Consider the following 20,321-nt stretch of genomic DNA (forward strand, 5'->3'; position numbering starts at 1 on the left):
CAAAATTCACGCAGAGACACATGCGCACATGGAAGGCAATGTTTATTGTACCAATGCAAACAGGCCAATTTTTTTTTTATTTTTAAAAATGGAGACTTTTAAATAAGAGTAATAATAATTATCCACCCCGTATGTGATGGATTGAGTTAAAAAAATTAAAGTAGAGAAAAAAAATAAAAATAAAAATAGAAGGGATATATGTGATGCAATGAAAAAAAGAGAGAAATAAAACAAAATGAGATGATAATTTTTCTTTTACTAGAGCAGTTGTGGATTTAAATCTGGCCCGATGAACCACATTATGTCGGAAAAAAATTATCAGTTTGGAACATAAGTTTAATATAAATTTTAAAATTGTAAAGAAGATGATATTGGTTGAGGCATTAGATGGTGGCTCATAAAAATTGACCCTAACTAATATGAATCTAAACTACTTTAAATAATTTAATTTTTTATGCTGTATAACTCAATAATTTTAAACTACTAATTTTTTTTTATGTTATGTGATTCTGTAATTTTGACTCTTCGAGACTGTTTATCAACTTCTTTCATTATATTACCCGATCTCCTCCTAACTTATGACCGGATTGGTTTAGTTTGAATAGCCACAAAAAACAAAAATTGAGAAAACCAAACCAACCCCACATTGATTAACATTAATCTATTTGGATTTTACTATCTCCTAAGCCCAACCCTTATTCACCCTACAGTTTAATTACTAGAGGATTTTTTTAAAAACATCCTTTTTATGTTTTGATTGCGGCCCTCAAAAATGAAATAGTGACGAATGAAGATTCATTGGTGATACAAGAATATATCGACAACCACAAGAACCTAAATATGTCTAAACATTTTGCCTCTACAACTTGTACTGTTTATTTAAATTTCTCTAGACATTGAAAATCACAGATGAAGGCACTGGCCACCAGTTAACTATGATACATTGATGAGACTATAACCAACTCCATGAGAATCAAGAAAGCACCAATCTAATACCTTTTATGATTGCTTCACAACCTTAGAGGCAGCAAGTAAGAGTTCCCATCAAGGCCTTTTGCATAATAATGTGTCAAGATTTCTTTCATTGTAATGTTGTCCCTGTAGACTGGAGGATTTTCTTCTGATAACAACTCCTTTATTGGACCATAAATCTTTGATGTGCATTCAGACATGGTAAAATTCAAGAAGTAGGTTACTACAGAAATTCTAGGGCCTTTATTCCTCAACGAGACCCGGTGATAAACACTGGTGAACTTGTCATTTGTCATAAGCTGCATGAATTATAAGAAAATTGACAAACATAAATATAATCATAAAAGAATTGGGTATGGTGAGTCCTAACTATTTAAGGTCACTTCACTTTCATGTTGAATCATGTCCTTTATAGAGTTCTTTGGATAAGCTTCTCTAGAAGTATTTCTATAAAAGGAAAATAAGAAGGAAAAATTAAATAAACTTCTCTATAAGCTAAAATTGACTCATACATAAGCAAATTTGTAGAAGCTCTTTCTTATTAATTTATCTAAAATCTTACTTTTAACTTATACATAAATCAGTTTTAATTTATAGAGAAGCTTATTTTGATTTTCCTTCCCATTTTTTTTTTCTTTTAGATACACTTCTAGAGAAGTTTATTCAAATAGACTCGTGCATACATGATTCCTTCTGAAACTAACATCTTCAGAGCATCATAGTATCTTACTGAAATTTTATTTCTGTAATTGAAAGAAAGTGTAGATGTTGAAATGGAATCAATTAGCATGATAGATCATCAGGAAATTATGGCAAATGGATATTAAGACTATCGATAAACTACTAGGCCATGATGGAAATAATAACAGAAATAATAGAAATGTTGAGAGATGATATGTTTATATAGACAAATTTTTAATGTAAGCAGTGCAACATAAAAATATATAAGCAATGATATATGTAATATGTTCCATATACATGGAGAGGCTTTGCCAAAAAAAATTCAATGTCTCTCTTCTCTTGTGTCTTATCTGCAGAATTTTGCAAGCCATGGATTGACAACCCTATTTCCAATAAATTTTCAAGTTGTATTATTTTATTCTAATTTCTAAGTGTCTATTTGGGTAAACTTCTCCAAAAATACTTTTAAAAAAAAAATCAAAATAAGCTTCTCCGTAAGGGAAAAATAAAATTTTTGGAAAAACTAATAAGAAAAAGTTTTTACAAAATAACTTATGCATAATCTAATTTTAGTTTATTGAAGAGCTTATTTTTCATTTTTTTCTTCCTATTTTATCTCCCAAAAATGCTTCTAGAAAAATTTATGTAAATAGACCCTAATTCATACTTTGCTTTACAAATCAAAAAATCATGAGTATAAGTGCTACCCTAATATATTAACCTTTCATTGTCTAAGAAAGTTGTTTAATATATCAGTGTCATAAAAATCGAAAAGACCATAACATAGAAAGCCACTGCTATTTAAACTGTCATTATGGTTTTCTTATATGCAGGTGAAGCAAATTTCAGATAGTTATGAAGCTATACTCTTGAATCTACATAGAAACAGAAGCTGCGTGATTGTTAAAACACTGAAAACCATATGCCATGGTTTACATATTGATAATTTTACTAACCTTTTGCATTCAAATTTTCTTTCTGTGAACCATTCTGTGATATTTCACTTATTTAAAGCTAGCTAAACCATTATGGTTTTATTTTACTAGCCTTGTTTGATAATCATATTTCAAGAACATATTTATCTTTTGTAGAAAAAATAGTTCACAATTTCAGAAATTACCCGTAGAATATCTCCAATGTTTACAACTAGAGCGCCTTGCACTGGAGGAACATTAACCCAATGATTATCGTGAAGAACTTGAAGACCACCTATCTGATCTTGTAAAAGTATTGTTATGAAGGTACAATCAGTGTGCTTTGAAATACCCAGAGTTAATTCAGGTTCAGGGCATTGTGGATAGTATTGACCCATAACATAAAGTGCTTCAGCGCAGTCCATTTCTTTAAGGTAAGAAGGATTAAGTCCAAGAGCCTCTGACAGTAGCTCAAAGATTGTGATACCCAATGCTTTTACTTGTTTTGCATATTCAGCCACAATATCTCTACAAATACACAATTAGTCGAGTAAAAAAAACAAAAGGAAGATCCTAGTTTGATGGTTATGCAAGTCAAATTCCCAAGTGATCCTGACTTAATAATACCATTTAACAAATATGGTGTATAGAAAAGATGCATAAATGCTAAATAGAAAAGAGTCTAACCCAAAGATTAGCTTATTTATTAGGTAGGAGTTTCTCATAACTTGCTCAATGTAACATATCATACCCTTTAAATAGGGGAATATCCCTTTCGCTGGTCGTTCCTTTCCATTTTCAGGTCCCCCTTTTAGGGTCAGAGAGCTCTCAACAAATACACCAATTGTTATAATTTAATATTGCAATATTGCAAGGAGAATCCAATCCAAGAGACTAACTTATTGGAAAGGAAAATCTCAAATTATTTACAACATTGAACTTCCTTGTTTGCTCAATGTCATAACTCAAATGCCTATTTTGCTTGGATTCTTAAAACTCAACACCAAGTCTTTCAAATAAATACATAAGATTGGGGGGGGGGGGGGGGGGGGGGGAGGGGGGTAGAGAGAAAACTCTTTCCAAGTTAGCATCCTTCAATGAACTAGCTTGCATATCATTGGTGTTAGTCTCTAATCAGAATTAGAGTTTCTACTCGATAACTTATGCTAACCTCTGATTATTACGCAGATTTAGTCTAATTCTAATCAGAGAAAAGTACTAAAATTACCTAAATAACTGTATCTAAGTTTTTCCTACAATAAATGGAAATACCAAAACTACAATGAATATGAAGCAAGATGATGTGCAGTTTTTCTAGCCCCAAAACATTACCTACACACTGCTGGTATATCTTGTGGGTTTGGAGGATCAGGATTCACAGAAAAAGCAAGTGTGTCCCTCCAAGTACCAGCCATGTCTCTGAAGAGCTTCCCATTAGAAAAGTACCTGACTTTCTTAGTGCTATCTCTGGAGTAAAAGAGTTTCCTTGCCTCAGCATCTTGCTCATGAAACCTGCGGATTCCACTGATCATCTCATCCAAAACCTCAACAGGAATGCCATGATTGATCACTTGGAAAAAACCCCACTTCTGAGATGCACTCCTGATCTGGCCAACTACTTCAACACGCTGAGTTGTGTTCTTGCTTATGTCCACAAGATCAATGATTGGGAATTGGGATGTGCTGAAGTTGGTGTCAGCTGGTGAGGTTGGAGTGGGGTCTGATTTTACATGGAACATAGGTGGAATCTTTGTCACCCCAGAATCTAAGACACCTTTTACACCCGTTTTTGAATCATCAAACGCTTGAACTTCAGTTTTTCTGTCATTAACTGACTCTAGTTCCATACCAGGAAACTGCCAACAGAATCAAACTTTTGATGAGTGATCACAACGCTATGTCCTTTGACAATATTAGCAGTAGTAGTTGTAGGAAGAGATGTTCCCATATGGGCCAGGTAACTCTATTTGGATCATTGTAGCTTGAAGAAGCTTGGACCAGCTACTTGCATATGGGCTTAAAAATTGAATCCTAGACTAAATTAGTCATTTACTCTTGAACAGAGTTAATAACTCACTTTTGTTTTTAATATATTTTTAACACATTTTTATTTGCTTGAATTTATTAGAGTTTGAGTTAGCTTTATTTAACATGAGAGGGTATCACGTTATTTTGTAAATTTTGATAAATTTAAGAGTTTTATTTTCATGTAATACTTGTATAAAAAAAATTATAAACTAATCAAAACTTATGATATATTATTGTTATATTAATAAGTAGACAATAGTATTTGATATAAAATTTTCAATACATACATCATTAATTTCTTATTTAATAGTCATAGAGATATTATTTCCTATTTATTATTTTAAAGATTAAAAAAATTATAAAAAAAAGCATTCTATATAAAGTTGGGTAAAAACTTTTTTGTACTGTCAATACATAAACCATCTAATCTAAATTTAACTCAATAAAAGTATACTTTACAAAATATATTATTATCATTTCCCTTAAAATAATTTTTTAATTATTCTACAATATCTTTTTTGTAACGACCCGGCAAGCCACTACTATCACAATTACAGCACACCGAAAACACTAGGCAGAATAGAACGAGTATATAAATATAGTGTCTAGAATATAAATATATACATATGTCCCAAGTCCGACTAGAGTTAGGGTATGTAATACAAGGATTACATCAAACGTCACTATGCCCAGTGACCAACACAAACAAAATATCCATAGAAGTCAGCTCCATCTATCCGCTGTCAACTCATCACTATCCACCACCTATCCTTGCTCTGCTCACGTACATAGTACGATCATAGCAGTCCAACCATATGGAAACACAAAGGGTACTAAAGAGAATGACATATGGGAAACTTTTAAACAATAACAACAATTTCAACCAATAACAATTCATCAATAAACATCCGGTCAGTTATTTCCACACAGATTTACCAATACACACAAAATGCGTCGTCACGCATATCACCTCGGAGATCTCCTACAACACCTCAGCCTTTCGGCCTACAACACCTCAGCCTTTCGGCCTACAACACCTCAGCCTTTCGGCCTACAACACCCAAAAGCAACACACAGTACCACACAACTGTTCAGCTTAACATATCAACTTACAACATTGCACAACCAGTACACTCACATATCAACTTACAAGAATATGTAACTAATATATTCCAACATCATCAACACTATTATCTACTTTGTATTCTTCTATTTCGAATCAACTTAGCATAAAACAACATTGCACAATATATCACACAACCTCACTTACGCGTCTGGCGCGCTCTTGGTTGCGCCCAGCGCAGTACAACCAGAGGGCTCCAGAGGGTCAGCGCGCCCGGCGTAAGCATGCCCACGCCCGGCGGGACTCAGCCAGAGAGCACAAGGCTTTCTCGCGCTTGGCGCAATAGGTAATTGCGCCCAGCGCAAGCCAGACAGAGACTCCCAGTAGTTTTTCGCGCTCGGCACACCCAAACTCGCGCCCCACGTGGGGAAGGCAGAGACCTCCCTTGGTCTCGTGCCCGGCACAATTTGAATTGCGCCCGGCGCCTCCCATGGCAGAGACTCCTAGGAGTCTCTGCGCCCAGCGCGACCAAAATCGCGCTTAGCGTCAACTGATATCGCGCCCAGCGCGGTTCGACTCTCGCCCGGCGTGGGCCATTCAGAGGCTAACATCTCCAAGCCCGCCCGGCGCACACATCCTTGCACCCAGCGGATTTGCCTAGATGCTACCCTCAGATGACCACGCGCCCGGCGCGAGGAACTATGCCCAGCGCGAGTTCAGCAGCAGACCCCATATTTTCGAAACTACTCCAACAATCTGCAAAATAATCAGGAACTACACATGCAATCGGTTCAAATTTCTACATTTTCGTCCCAAAGTCCGAAAACACCATCTTTTTCAACATGCAACAACAAATTCCTCAAAAAAGCCCAAGATTTGTCAAAACCATCAAAGAACTCAAAATTTCAAATTTCAGCCTTTCTCACAAAGATCAGTAACCATCAACCCTCTTAAACTACTGAAGCACATGCAACAACTGATTCTCATTCAAAAATCACAACAAAACTAGCTTCCCTTACCTCAAATCAAGGAAATCGAGCTTCGGGAAGAATAACAACGAGAGGTAAACGAAGAACGGCTTGAACGCCGAAGGAGAAGAAGGAAAACTCCTACTCAGCTAGAAAAATCCTGAATCTGCTCCCCACCACCACCTTCAATGGTCAAAACGAAAGATCAAAGGGAAGAGAGTGAGAGTGAGTAAGCAAGAGAGTCGGGGGGTAGAAAAAGAAAGAAGGAAAGGGTCACACAACCTCCCCAATGACAAGAGTTTTCGTCCCCGAAAACAGACTTACCTTGGAAAAGAAACGGATACTGTTCTCGGCACTGCTGCTCTACCTCCCAAGTAGCCTCACCGGTCGCTATATCCCACAAAACCTTTACCAGAGCAATGGACTTGCCCCTCAACTCCTTCAGCTTTTGATCAATCACAGCTACTGGCAACTTCTCAAATGTCAGGTTCTCCTTCACTTGCACATCGTCCAGCTCCACCACATGACTCGGGTCATGAACATACTTCCTCAGCTGAGACACATGGAATACATCGTGTAGGTTGGAAAGGGACGGCGACAAAGCCAACCGATAAGCAGCCGTACCTACTCGCTGTATGATCTGATAGGGACCCACGAACCTCGGTGTCAACATCTGTGCCTTCAGTGCTCTGCCCACACCAGAAGTCGGAGTCACCTTCAGAAACACATGCTCCCCCTCTGCAAACTCCAAAGGCTTACGCCTTTTATCAGCATATGATTTCTGCCTACTCTGAGCAGTCTTCATCTTCTCCCGTATCATCTTCACCTTTTCAGTAGTTTGTAGGATCAACTCCTGTCCCACAACCACTGACTCACCCTCCTGGTACCAGCATAGAGGAGTCCTACATCTTCTGCCATACAGGGCTTCATATGGTGCCATCCCGATGCTAGCATGAAAGTTGTTGTTATAAGTAAACTCCACCAGCGGTAGGACCTCCTCCCAGCTACCCAAGTGATCTAACACACAGGCCCTCAGCAGATCCTCCAAGGATTGGATTGTCCTTTCTGACTGACCATCCGTCTGCGGATGATAAGCAGAACTCAGCTTCAGCTTCGTGCCTAGGGTCTAATGTAGACTTTGCCAAAATCGGGAAGTGAACCTCGGATCTCGGTCAGAAATGATACTAGAAGGCACCCCGTGCAACCGTACTATCTCCCTCACATACAACTGTGTCAGCTTCTCCAAGGACCACTTGATATTGACAGGCAGGAAATGCGCACACTTGGTCAACCGGTCAACAATTACCCAGATAACATCACTATTCCTAGCTGACCTAGGCAACCCCACAATGAAATCCATAGTAATGCTATCCCATTTCCATTCGGGAATCTCAATCTGTTGCATCAACCCACTCGGCTTCTGATGCTCCACCTTTGCCTTCTGACAGGTCAGACAGGCCGCCACATACTCAACGATCTCCCTCTTCATACCAGACCACCAGAAATTCTTCCTGAGGTCTTGGTACATCTTAGTCATACCCGGGTGTATGCTAAGTCTACTCTTGTGACCTTCTTCCAATACAGCTCTCCTCAACTCAGTATCCTGAGGTAAGCAAATCCTGCCTCTGAACCTCAAGATCCCATCTTCTCCCAGCTCAAAACCAGCAGCTTTCTCGGTACCCAGCAAGCCAAGAAGTCTCACCAGCTCCTTATCCTGCAATTGTTTGAGTCCAACCTGCCTCAAGAACTCATTAGTTATGGTAACTGTCCCACAACTAATGTGATCCTGAGCTAACTCCACACAGAGATTCAAATCCCAAAACTTCTCAATCAGCTCCAGCTCTCTTACCATCATACTCGACATGTGGAGGGATTTCCTACTCAGCGCATCTGCCACCACATTGGCCTTGTCCGGATGATACATCAACTGAAAATCATAATCCTTCAGAAACTCCATCCACCTCCTCTGTCTCATGTTCAGCTCTTTCTGATCAAACAAGTACTTCAGACTCTTGTGATCACTGAAGACACTGAACCGAGCACCATATAAATAATGCCTCCAAATCTTCAAGGTGAACACCACAGCTGCTAACTCCAAGTCATGAGTGGGACAGTTCTCTCATGAATCTTCAGTTGCCTTGAAGCATATGCCACCACTCTCCCGTTTTGCATTAGCACACACCCAAACCCTGATGAGAGGCATCACAGTACACGTCAAAAGGCTCACCAGAGTCCGGCAAAACCAGCACAGGAGAAGTGGTTAACCTCCTTTTCAGCTCAACAAAACTCTGTTCACAGGCATCAGTCCAAATGAATGGCTGCTCCTTCCTAGTCAGCTGGGTTAGGGGCGCTACTATCTTAGAGAATCCCTCAATGAACCTCCGATAGTAGCCCGCTAAGCCCACAAAGCTCTGAATATCCGTGACAGTCCTCGGGCGCTCCCACTGCAACACCGACTCCACCTTAGCCGGATCAACAACAATCCCCTCAGCTAAAATCACGTGGCCCAAGAACTTCACCTCATCCAACCAGAACTCACATTTTGAAAGCTTAGCATACAGCTGCTTCGCTTTCAAAATCTCCAACACTGTCCTCAAGTGCTCTCCATGCTCCTCCAGGGTCCGTGAATAGATCAAGATATCATCAATAAACACCACTACGAATTTATCCAAGAACGGCCGGAAAATCCTGTTCATGTAGTCCATGAATACTGCGGGGGCGTTGGTCACACCGAACGACATCACAACATACTCATAGTGACCATACCTAGTCCTGAAAGCAGTCTTCGGTATGTCACCCTCCTTCACCCTAAAGAAAATTAATTCAAATTTGTAACGGTAAGATTTTAATTAATGACATAATCAAATTTGAATTTGAAATGTGAAAACTGTCATTTTCGGATAAGGTTTCCTTAATTAATTAAAAATAATTTAATGTAATCAAAATAAAAATATTTCCGGATCTCATTTTCTTTTGGAATGTCATATATGTACAACAATCCCCTACATATTTCAAAAGAAAATATTTATTTTTTATTGCATTAAAAAGAGATAAAGAAAAGGAACTGAGTTCTCATATTGGTTGTAATACATTGGACCTGGTGTAGCAAGCTATATGAACCGGTCCTAGATTGATAATACTTAACATACAGTGAGATTGGTGTAGCAAGCTATATGAAACAAAACACTTAATGTGTATTAGTGATTTTATCAATCATATTACACCCGACAATTCTTGTCGTTATCACTGTTTTGCACTACTAGGCCATGCGCGTGCCCGGTACTAGGTGATTTCATCAAATGCATGCTGCAAATCATACACCACCCATAAGCAATATGAAAATCATTAAAAGTTTTATAATGTGTAAAGCTTTCTCATCATAAAGCTTAACAATAAAACTTACCCTCTCAGTAATGCAGCTCTAGCACTTTCTCATATTTTAGGAAGAGACAAAAAATATTAAAATTGATTAAAATCAATTTAGTGCTAGCAGAACTGACAAGTGACTTGTTTTTACCCATATAAACCTTATTCATGGGATCTCCAATCACAAAGGTTGGGTTACCATCACTTGTTTGTTTGCAAGTGGCTTAATAAAGTCTCATTCCCCTCGATGTTTAATATAACAGTATCTTCCTTAGGGATTTAAGTGATAGGATCGGCCAAATCCATTATTAATTTCACATAATCGATTAATTCAATCATTTTATATAAGCAATTGCTTTACAATATTATTTTCAATGTTATATTCCCAATGGAATATTTACTGTTGAGATTTCTGTTGAAATTACTTTTGTTCTTATCTTAAATCATTTTAACCCTGACAACGGACTCAAACACGGCAAGTATACCGACCGTTCAAGTAGTAAATTTATATCGTATCCAGAGGGACTAGTAGGTAAAATAAGCATTTATTGACTATTCGTGACTAAAGAATAATTCCATTTTCATAGGTTGTCATGCAAATTTGAATTAAAGGTTATGACTATTGGAATGTTAAACTATAAAACTATTTGTTTTGTGTGTGGAAAGGGTAGAAATGGTATTATGATTTTGTAAGATTGTGGGGTCAGATATCAACGAACTACATACTGATGAATCTTTAATCTCTTGTTACATTCATTGCTTAGTCAACCTATAAGTTTACTTAAACCTAATCCTTTAGAGCAAGAGCCTAGGTGCGGATAGTAAATATCAATTCCTTGAGTATCCAATACCTACACTTGTATTACGGGTTAGGGTTTAAGACTACTAATGGGCCAAGCTCCATTCCTACATACATTTCCCACTAGGCATTTGTTTCAGAGCTAGTTTCAATGGTTATTTTCCAATACTCAATGGACTCTATATCAAGCAAGGGAGGATCAATCCAAAGCAAGCATTAAGTATAGAAACATAATACAACAATGAATGAAACAACATATATATATATATCATCAAAAACGTAAAGATTACATAAGAGTATCGTTGGTTACATCTAACCCCACAAAATAATGGGTAGAACCGCTCAAAACAATGAGGGTAAAACAAAAATAGAGATGGAAGAGAGATGGAAGAACCGAAGGAAAAACCCACACATGAACGGTCCCAAGCACCGAGAATCCCTTCTTCAGCTCCTAGAAGTCGCCCAATGTGTGAATAAGGGGAAAATCCTCGAAGATTTGATCAAATACGAGCTGTGGGAGACAAGATAGGTTTTACACGCCTGGCGCGTTATACTTCGCGCCCGACGCAGGGTCTTCCAGAGAGGTAATTACTCTCTGTTTCGAATCACGCCCGGCGAGGAAACGATTATGCCCGGAACAATGTCTTCCAGAGAGTTTTGAGTTCTCTCTGTTTTGAATTGCGCCCGGCGCGAATGCTCTTGCGCCTGGCGCAATGCTAAAATGTAGAGGTGATACTCTGTGCCTCTCAAGCCCGGCGTGGGTAGTCTGCGCCCGGTGCAGGTACTTTTCCTGCTCCTTAGCTCCTTAAATTTCCAATGCTATGGGTCTTCTATCCTCAATTCTCTAACTCAATACCTGCACAAAAAATGAGGTGTATCAAGGTATTGTTAGATAAATTTTGGGTTAGCTATATCTGCACAAAAAATGAATCAAAAAGAGAACAATTATGTTGCAAGAGTGCATGGGGTGAGTGGAATTGTTCAATAATCCCTATCTAAACATATGTATAAATGAGACTTAACAACTCCCCCAAACTTAGAACCTTGCTTACCCTCAAGCAACAGGTAATTGATCTGGCAGATACCAAGCAATGCATGTATGTCAAATTCCTACATTCTAGTTCACTTGGATTTTCTTTTCGAAAGCATGAACCTTGGATGAACTTTCAGTCACAATTATTACAATGGAACATGACAAGGTGAAAACAAAGGTTTCAAAAGAGATCAAAGAGTTGAGGAAAGTTAATGACCATCGATGAATGCATCCTCACTAGGAAAATGTTTCTCTTTATGCACACTGGTGTATCAAGGTGAGTGTTTCTCTCAAATCTACTATTCACGCCACATAATTCAACTTTGTTCTTCGTTTCCAAATGAAACCAATGGTAATACAAATGAAAGCACTTATCACAATGTCTTTATTAGGGCAATTTGGGTCAAACAATAGCAATCTTATGGTTTGTCAAGGATTGAAAGTGCTATGGCTTAAGAGAGCAATTGAGATTTTTACAATGATATCCCTCTCATAACACAATAGAACAATTTAGAACATGCCCTTAGCCGGACCCAAGCCACTAGCCTTTATGTGATGCATATTCACATTCCTTAGGGATTTAAGTGATAGGATCGGCCAAATCCATTATTAATTTCACATAATCTATAAATTCAAGAATTTTATATAAGCAATTGCTTTACCACATTATTTTCAATGTTATATTCCCAATGAAATATTTACTAAGAGGTTTTTCAACCACTCAGCCTCATAATCAACCATATCAAGAGAAATAAACTCTAAATCAACAATTATTTAATTGGTTGATCTCAAAGTAATTACACCACATCCAAGCGTAGTGACATAACCACGAATGGATTTTGTCTCTCAAAGATCAAATAATAATCATCATTGTATTTCTAATACAATGGAAAATCTACCATGTTGAATACCATCAATTTATGGTATCTTGCCAACATCTCATAGTATTAGATAATTTCACATTTCATTATGCAATTAAAATATTTAATCAATTAATATATTAGATCAATACTAGCTATCTTCTCATAACGTGAAGTTTCTCTCTCACATAATGTCATGTAGGTCAAACTCATATATAATCATGTATTACCTCGAAAGCAAATAACAATTTAAAATATACTAGTCATCAAATCAAGTATATGATCACAAAAATATGAGGGAACTTTAAACCAATATCTCAAAATATATAGCAAATATGTTCAACATCACATAAAGTAATGTACCCAAAGTTCATCATATATAATTATATTGGTGTTAAGGGGAGTTTCATCTCATTTATGAAAATTAATAACAATAATAAGGTGTATTAATATATAAATATTCTCATCATGAAGAGAATCTCAAATATTAATTGCCTACATTTCTCATATGATGTCTTGCAATTACTCTTCTCATCCTCTCATCACACCTCATCTCTCATCTTTTCTCTTAAGTGATAGTACTTTTCAAGATCATACTATACCACTAGTTATATCTGTCGTGGGTGGAGGGACGATAGTAGCGGTGTTTGAAGCATTAACCATGATAAGTCCTTAAGATTGTTGTATAAAAATGGCGAACGCAACTATGAGCAACCTGAAATACCAAACAAACGTTAGTAAAATTTCCCTGAGGCGTGTGATGACACTGACCTTAAGGACTTATCTGCGGGATACGCGCAAGCCCCCAGGATACAACAGGGCCATCTCAAGGAATTGAGGAACAGAACTAGCAATCAAAAAATTTGATAACTCAGAGAGAAGGAAGAGAGAAAGGTTTATTTCGGATACTAAAACAGTTGTCGGAGGCCTCTATTTATAGAGTCTCAGAAACCCTAAAAGATCACGTAAAGTATCCTGCAATTAAGGAAAATTAATCTGAATAATTAAGGAAAATAAATCCGAATAATTAAAGAAAATTAATCCAGTAATTAAAGAAAATTAATTCAAATTTGTAGCGGTAAGATTTTAATGACATAATCAAATTTGAATTTGAAATGTGAAAACTGTCATTTTCGGATAAGGTTTCCTTAATTAATTAAAAATAATTTAATGTAATCAAAATAAAAATATTTCCGGATCTCATTTTCTTTTGGAATATCATATATGTACAACAATCACCTCAGCTAAGGCAAGATTTCCAAAAAAAAAAAAAAAAAACAATAGGTGTTACTCTAACTTTAAAGATAAACATTTATAAAATTTATCTTATAATAGTTTCATTGAATTAGTAACTTCTAAGCTATTTCAATGCTAGTTATCTGTATTCTGTAGAGAACATGAAATTAACTATTACAGTAATTACCTGTAAAAGATCTCCAATATCAAAAATAAGTGCTCCACGCAGAGGAGGAACATTAATCCATTGATTCTCATGAAGAACTTGAAGACCACCCATTTGATCTTGGAGAAGTATTGTCATGAAGTCCATATCAGTGTGCTTTGTAGAGCCCATAGTTAATTCGGGTTCAGGGCATGAGGGATAGTAGTGACCCATGATAAATTAATAGTGCCTTAGAGCAATCCATTTTCTTAAGATAAGAAGGATCAAGACCAATAGCCTCTGATAATAACTCTAAGATTGTAACCCCCAACGCCCTTATTTTCTTTGAATATTCAGCCACAATGTCTCTACAAATACTTAATCGTTTCATCAAATAAAAAAATATGTCCAAATGCTATAGGGTCCATAGGTGAAATCACAAGTGACCTTGACTAAATTCCATAATATCAAGACTCACAACCACAACCACAATAGCAATTTATAACCTAAGTAATGATATATAAAATGTTAGAAGATCGTATAAATGAAAACAAGGTATAAGACTGAACAGAAAAATATTAGGAGTTATGTTACAGTTTGTTAGGGAGGATACATTTATACAAAAGAGAAGAAAGTTATGAATTTGTTATTTTTATAATATTATTTCACACATAAGTTTGATGAGATATTGTTTGATTTGAGTATGAGTTCTCGTGATTTTACTTTTGGTTATCATTCAAAAGGTCTTTTAACCATATGTATGTTTTATAAATTTTTATTTATTCTCTTATTTTATTAATACAGGATCTTGTTTGTATATCCAGCAAAAAATATTTATTAAACTAAGTTATAAACTGAACAGATTACATGTCAAACTAAATAAACTATACAAAAGATTTAATAGATTAAACTATAAGACGATATGTAACGAATAAAAATCCTAAATTATAAACAAGAATCTCACACGAAAGGAAACAAAAGCTAATATGATATAGTTTGATTAAGTTTTGCACACTTCAAAAATGCTAAAAAAAAGTATTTAAATACTAATATAACCATCCCTTCTTTACCCGGTAAAGTCAAAAATAAATAATTATGACTTTTTTAAAAAGTAAATATCTTTTATCCCTACAAAGTAGACATAAGCAATATTTAATTAAACTTGTAAGTAAAACAAACAAAAAAACTACAAGAAACTTTAAAATAATTTATTTTCATTTAGAAAAATCTCAAATTCCAATAATAAACACTCCTACACATCAATTACTTCATTAATACTTATCATTTCTCTCTATACCTATTTTCCTATCACATGACATTACTATCATACATGTACTTCTCTTCTTGTCATTTAGCACTTAGGTTTCCATGGATTAGTCTCCTTAGAACCTTGTACCATCATGCCTCACCAAGTGCAAATTTAACGGCCAAAATTAGAATTAGAAACCATTAATTACCTACAAACTGCTGGTATTTCTTCTGCGTTAGGAGGATCAGGGTTTGCAACAAATGAAACAGTATCCCTCCAGTTGGCAGGCTGGTCCAAATCCCTCAACAGGCCACCATTAGAAAAATACCTAACTTTCTTATTACTATCCCTTGAGTAAAACTCTTTCCTCACGTCACCCTCTTGTTCATGAAACCTACGTATTCCACATATCATCTCATCCAAAACCTCAACACCAACACCATGATTCACCACTAGAAGAACCCCCACTTTCTGCATGCACCTCCAATTTTACCAACCACTTCAGCATGCTGAGATGAACTTTTGTCCATGTCTTGAAGATCTATGACAGGGATACTGATCTTTGAGGCACTTAGTAGGGTCTCAATGAGGTCCAATTTTCCAGAATAGAACATGCGTGGAATATTCGACACCGCAGAATCCACAAGGCCCTTCACTCCAGGTTTTGAATCATCAAAAGATATACGTTGTCGTTCAGCTTTACCATCGTAATAAGCAGAACCATCACTTGTCTCTAAATCATAATTTGTGGGGGTGGCAATCACCATGTTGGGAAATTGCAGAAACAGTATAGTATCTTAAGTGTAAATTGAAAACACTGATAAAGAAGTTGGTAAAGGTGTTGGATAGTACTACGTAGAAACATTCCAAACGTGACAAGCAAATTCGGGTCGGCTTAATATTGGCTTGGGTCAGTGCAATTTTTTCCATATTCAACGTATAAGCTAATACATGTTACTTTAATTCTTATTAGTAGTTCAACCTTGCTAGTTCACTAGTTAGTTCTTTACATGTAGATTTACATTTCTTTCTCAGTGAAACATTTGTTTTAGATCATTAAATGATATCAAGAAAGATTAATTATAATTCAAAATGTTAGAAAAATATCAGAAATATTAGAGAAGAACTTATTACAATTCAAAATATTAGTCCTTTTAAAATATCTATTAGTCCTTTTAAACTTTGTGGTAGAGGTGACCTTATTACAATTAAAAATATTGGAAAAATAATTTTAATAAAATTATAATGTTATTTTCAAAATTATAACAATTTGATAAGTCATCATACTTACTAATTTAATAGTTCAGTTATATTATAATGATTTGACAAGTCAATAAGTCATTACACTTATTACTAATAATTCATTCATTACCAATGGAATATCAAACAATATTTAACTATCTTAGAGTTATCATTCAATTGTTACCTAATCATTCATGCAATCTACATATTTATTGGGAAAAAAAACATAATATTGAAAGTAAGAAAATATCCTCAATAGGTTATATATATACTCCCTATGGCCTATGCTACATCAAAGTAACACGTGTATCTTATTCGATTGGTCACTTTATACATGTATGCAATGACCTTTTTCACATACGATTCCACATAAAATCTAGAAGAAACAACTTTAAAACGTAATTCTAAAAGTAAGAAAATCCCCTCAACAAGTTATATATATACACCTTATGCTACATCAAAGTAACATCATGTATCTTATTTGATTGATCACTTTATACATGTATGGATCAATCTTTTTCACATACGATTCCACATAAAATTTAGAAGAAACAACTTTAAAACAATTAGTTATTCAAAAATTAGCTTACTTAAGGATTTCCAACTTGAGCTCCTAGAATACCATAACTTCTATTCACACAATGAGATATTTTAATTTCTCAAACAATTTTTACTCTCCTCTAAATTTTATGTATCTCAACACAAATATGTATCTACACTACATATTTAATAGTTTAACAACTTGATTAACTATAACATCATACAACTTTACAACTTAATCATCTATCAACTAATAATTTAGCAACATAAATATCATCATACATTATCTCAAGTCAATACATAATGAACCATCTTCATACAACATTCATCATATAATCAAATCATCACCTTTCAATTATGGAACAACTTAAACATCACATTAAAATTATGCAACTCACGCCTGATGGCATTAAGGTAGGGAACTTAATGTCTTATCCATGCTCGACACCAAACTCTTTGCACCCAGTGTAGATAAGGCAGAGAGTTTCCTACTCTCTCACGTTTGACATGGCAAAATCCACCCCTAACATATCAATTTAGATAGAGACAATTCTCTTTTCTCTCTCATTTCACTACAAGGAAAATGATAAATTGCGACGGACAAATTGCGACGGTTATCTAGAAACCGTCATCGCTTTGATATTGCGACCCTTCATACTACAGTTTTTTAAAACCGTCGCAAAATTGTTCAACATTGCGACGATTTATCGTAAACCGTCGCAAAATTTGTTTAATATTGCGACGGTTTATCATAAACCGTCGCAAAATTGTTCAATATTGCGACGGTTTATCGTAAACCGTCGCAAAATTTGTTTAACATTGCGACAGTTAATCATAAACCGTCGCAAATTTTTTTTAACATTGCGACAGTTATTCATAAACCGTCGCAAAATTTTCAGCATTGCGACGGTTTACTATAAACCGTCGCAATCTACAAGACAATTTTTTTATTAGAATTTAAAAGTTTTTTTTTGAAGTATTATGTATATTATCTTAATGAACTTATATTTTATTAACAATTTTATATATTCTTCCATTAACATGAGGTACATGATTTTTTTTTTCTTTATATAATTTCAAAATCATGACTAGATATGTAAGATGTGTTTGAGTATATAAATAAATATAATTATTATTTTATAACTTAACTTTTGAGTTATCAGATCACATATTATTGAATAATTTACAATGTTAAATTTTATAAATTTTATTTTAAATGTCCATCTTTTTAACACTATTAAAACTATAAAAATAAATATGTTAAATTTTATAAAAATCTAGTTTAATTTATTTATGATATAAATATGTTTTTAATATCTAATATATATTTTTAGATGATAATTTATTTTAAAATATATCTTATAATAACAATTCTAAAAATGGAACATAAATCTTCTGATTTTTCTTATTTTGATTTTTTTAATCAATATATACAATTTTACTATTTTGATTTTTTCAATCAACGTATACAATAAATAAAAAACACAAAAGATAAACATGCATGGTACAAATTTTATTTTATCAAAAAATTATTTATTTTAATATATTACATTATATATATATATGTGAATATTAAGACATATATATTAATTCATTATTAAGAAAATTTTTTTATCACATGAGATTTAATTTCTTTCAAAAATTTGACAGATATCAAATAAATAAACATTTTTTCTGAATCTATATTTTTATTTTATTATAATATAATTTTTATTTTTTAAAATATATTATTTTTTTAGATAAAAAATTATGTATATGTCAAATAGTAGTGGGGGCAAGTGCCCCACTATTCCAAACGTACATTCGTCCCCGTATATATATATATATATATATATATATATATATATATATATATATATATATAATATAGGGGGTTATAATTATACTAGTTTAACTTTTACTAAGTATTATGCCGCTCAATAACTTTATATTAAATGTGAATTTTGTAAATTTAACCGTTAAATTGAAAATTCATATCACTTTATAAGTGTATATCAAATTTTGTTAAAATTGAACAACAACTGGAAGGTAATCAAAGTGCTTATATTTTAGTGTATTTTAAAATGAATATATTACATCAATTTTGTTTTATAAAAATGAAGTATCAAATCATCTTGGATTAATATAAAGTTTTGTATATATAATCTATGAGAGATATGAACTTTCAATCTAACGGTTGAATTTACCAAATTTACATTTAATATAAAGTTATTGAGCGGTGTAATACTTAGTAAAATTTACACCGATGTAATTATAACCCCCCTCATATATATATATTAAATGTGACTTTTACTAAGTGTTATACCGCTCAATAACTTTATATTAAATGTGAATTTTATAAATTCAACCGTTAAATTGAAAATCTTTTACTCTTAAATCATATATACAAAATGTTATATTAATCGAAGATGATTTCTTATAAAACAAAATTAAATCTGTTGGAAAATTTATATTTTCGATGAGAAAAGTTTTGTAGGAAAAGTTATATTATTGATGGAATATTTCAGAAAAATTTATATTTGTCGAAAATGTAAGAACTGGTTTTAAATTTGATATGAAAATATTATGATATAATTAGATAAGATTTTAAGTTACTATTTTATTAATAGTTGATAATTAAAAAATAAAACAAGGATAAATACATTTTTTGAATTTTATGTTTGATTTAAGATAACTTACAAAATAACACTTGGTAAAGTTATTCAGCTCAATAACTCATGGTGTGTGTTGAATTTCATCGATCCAATTAATTGTTAATTTAAAAGTTATTAAATTTTACTAATAATTAATATAAAAAAAATTAATTAGTTTTGGAATAAATTATTTACTAATTAACAATATAATTGAAACATTAATTATTTTAAATTATTTAACTAAAATCTTATTGACAATTTACTATATGATCTTAATATTTTTGGATAACTAATATCTGGTTTTAAATTTCATATGAGAATATTATATATAATTAGATAAGATTTTAAGTTAGTATTTTATTAATAGTTGATAATTAAAAAATAAAACAAGGATAAATATTTTTTTTGAATTTTATATGTTTGATTTAAGGTAAATAAATATATTAAATTAATTAATAATTTATTTAAAATATTAAAATTTAATTTATAAGTATGTAATAAATAAATATTTATAATTTTATAAATTATATTATCATTATAAATTATAAAATTAAATAATTTAAATTATAATTTTAAATAGAAATAAATAGAT

The 20,321-nt window shown here is 33.6% G+C and overlaps 1 protein-coding gene and 1 pseudogene across 1 annotated transcript; both read right to left on the bottom strand.

Moving 5' to 3' along the window:
• Positions 1-773: 773 nt before the first annotated feature.
• LOC109804570 (1-aminocyclopropane-1-carboxylate oxidase homolog 1) lies at positions 774-4,556 on the bottom strand. The gene is made up of 3 exons (XM_020366423.3): positions 3,900-4,556; positions 2,774-3,095; positions 774-1,271 (listed from the first exon to the last, which is right to left on the bottom strand). The coding sequence occupies exons 1-3, from the start codon at positions 4,412-4,414 to the stop codon at positions 1,011-1,013; spliced, it is 1,098 nt and encodes a 365-aa protein (XP_020222012.2). The 5' UTR covers positions 4,415-4,556; the 3' UTR covers positions 774-1,010.
• Positions 4,557-15,320: 10,764 nt separating this feature from the next.
• On the bottom strand, positions 15,321-16,573 carry LOC145953877 (1-aminocyclopropane-1-carboxylate oxidase homolog 5 pseudogene; annotated as a pseudogene).
• Between the last annotated feature and the right edge of the window lie 3,748 nt (positions 16,574-20,321).

The sequence above is a fragment of the Cajanus cajan genome, chromosome 1 (assembly GCF_000230855.2).
Source record: "Cajanus cajan strain Asha chromosome 1, NIPB_CcT2T_4, whole genome shotgun sequence".
Lineage (NCBI taxonomy): Eukaryota > Viridiplantae > Streptophyta > Magnoliopsida > Fabales > Fabaceae > Cajanus > Cajanus cajan.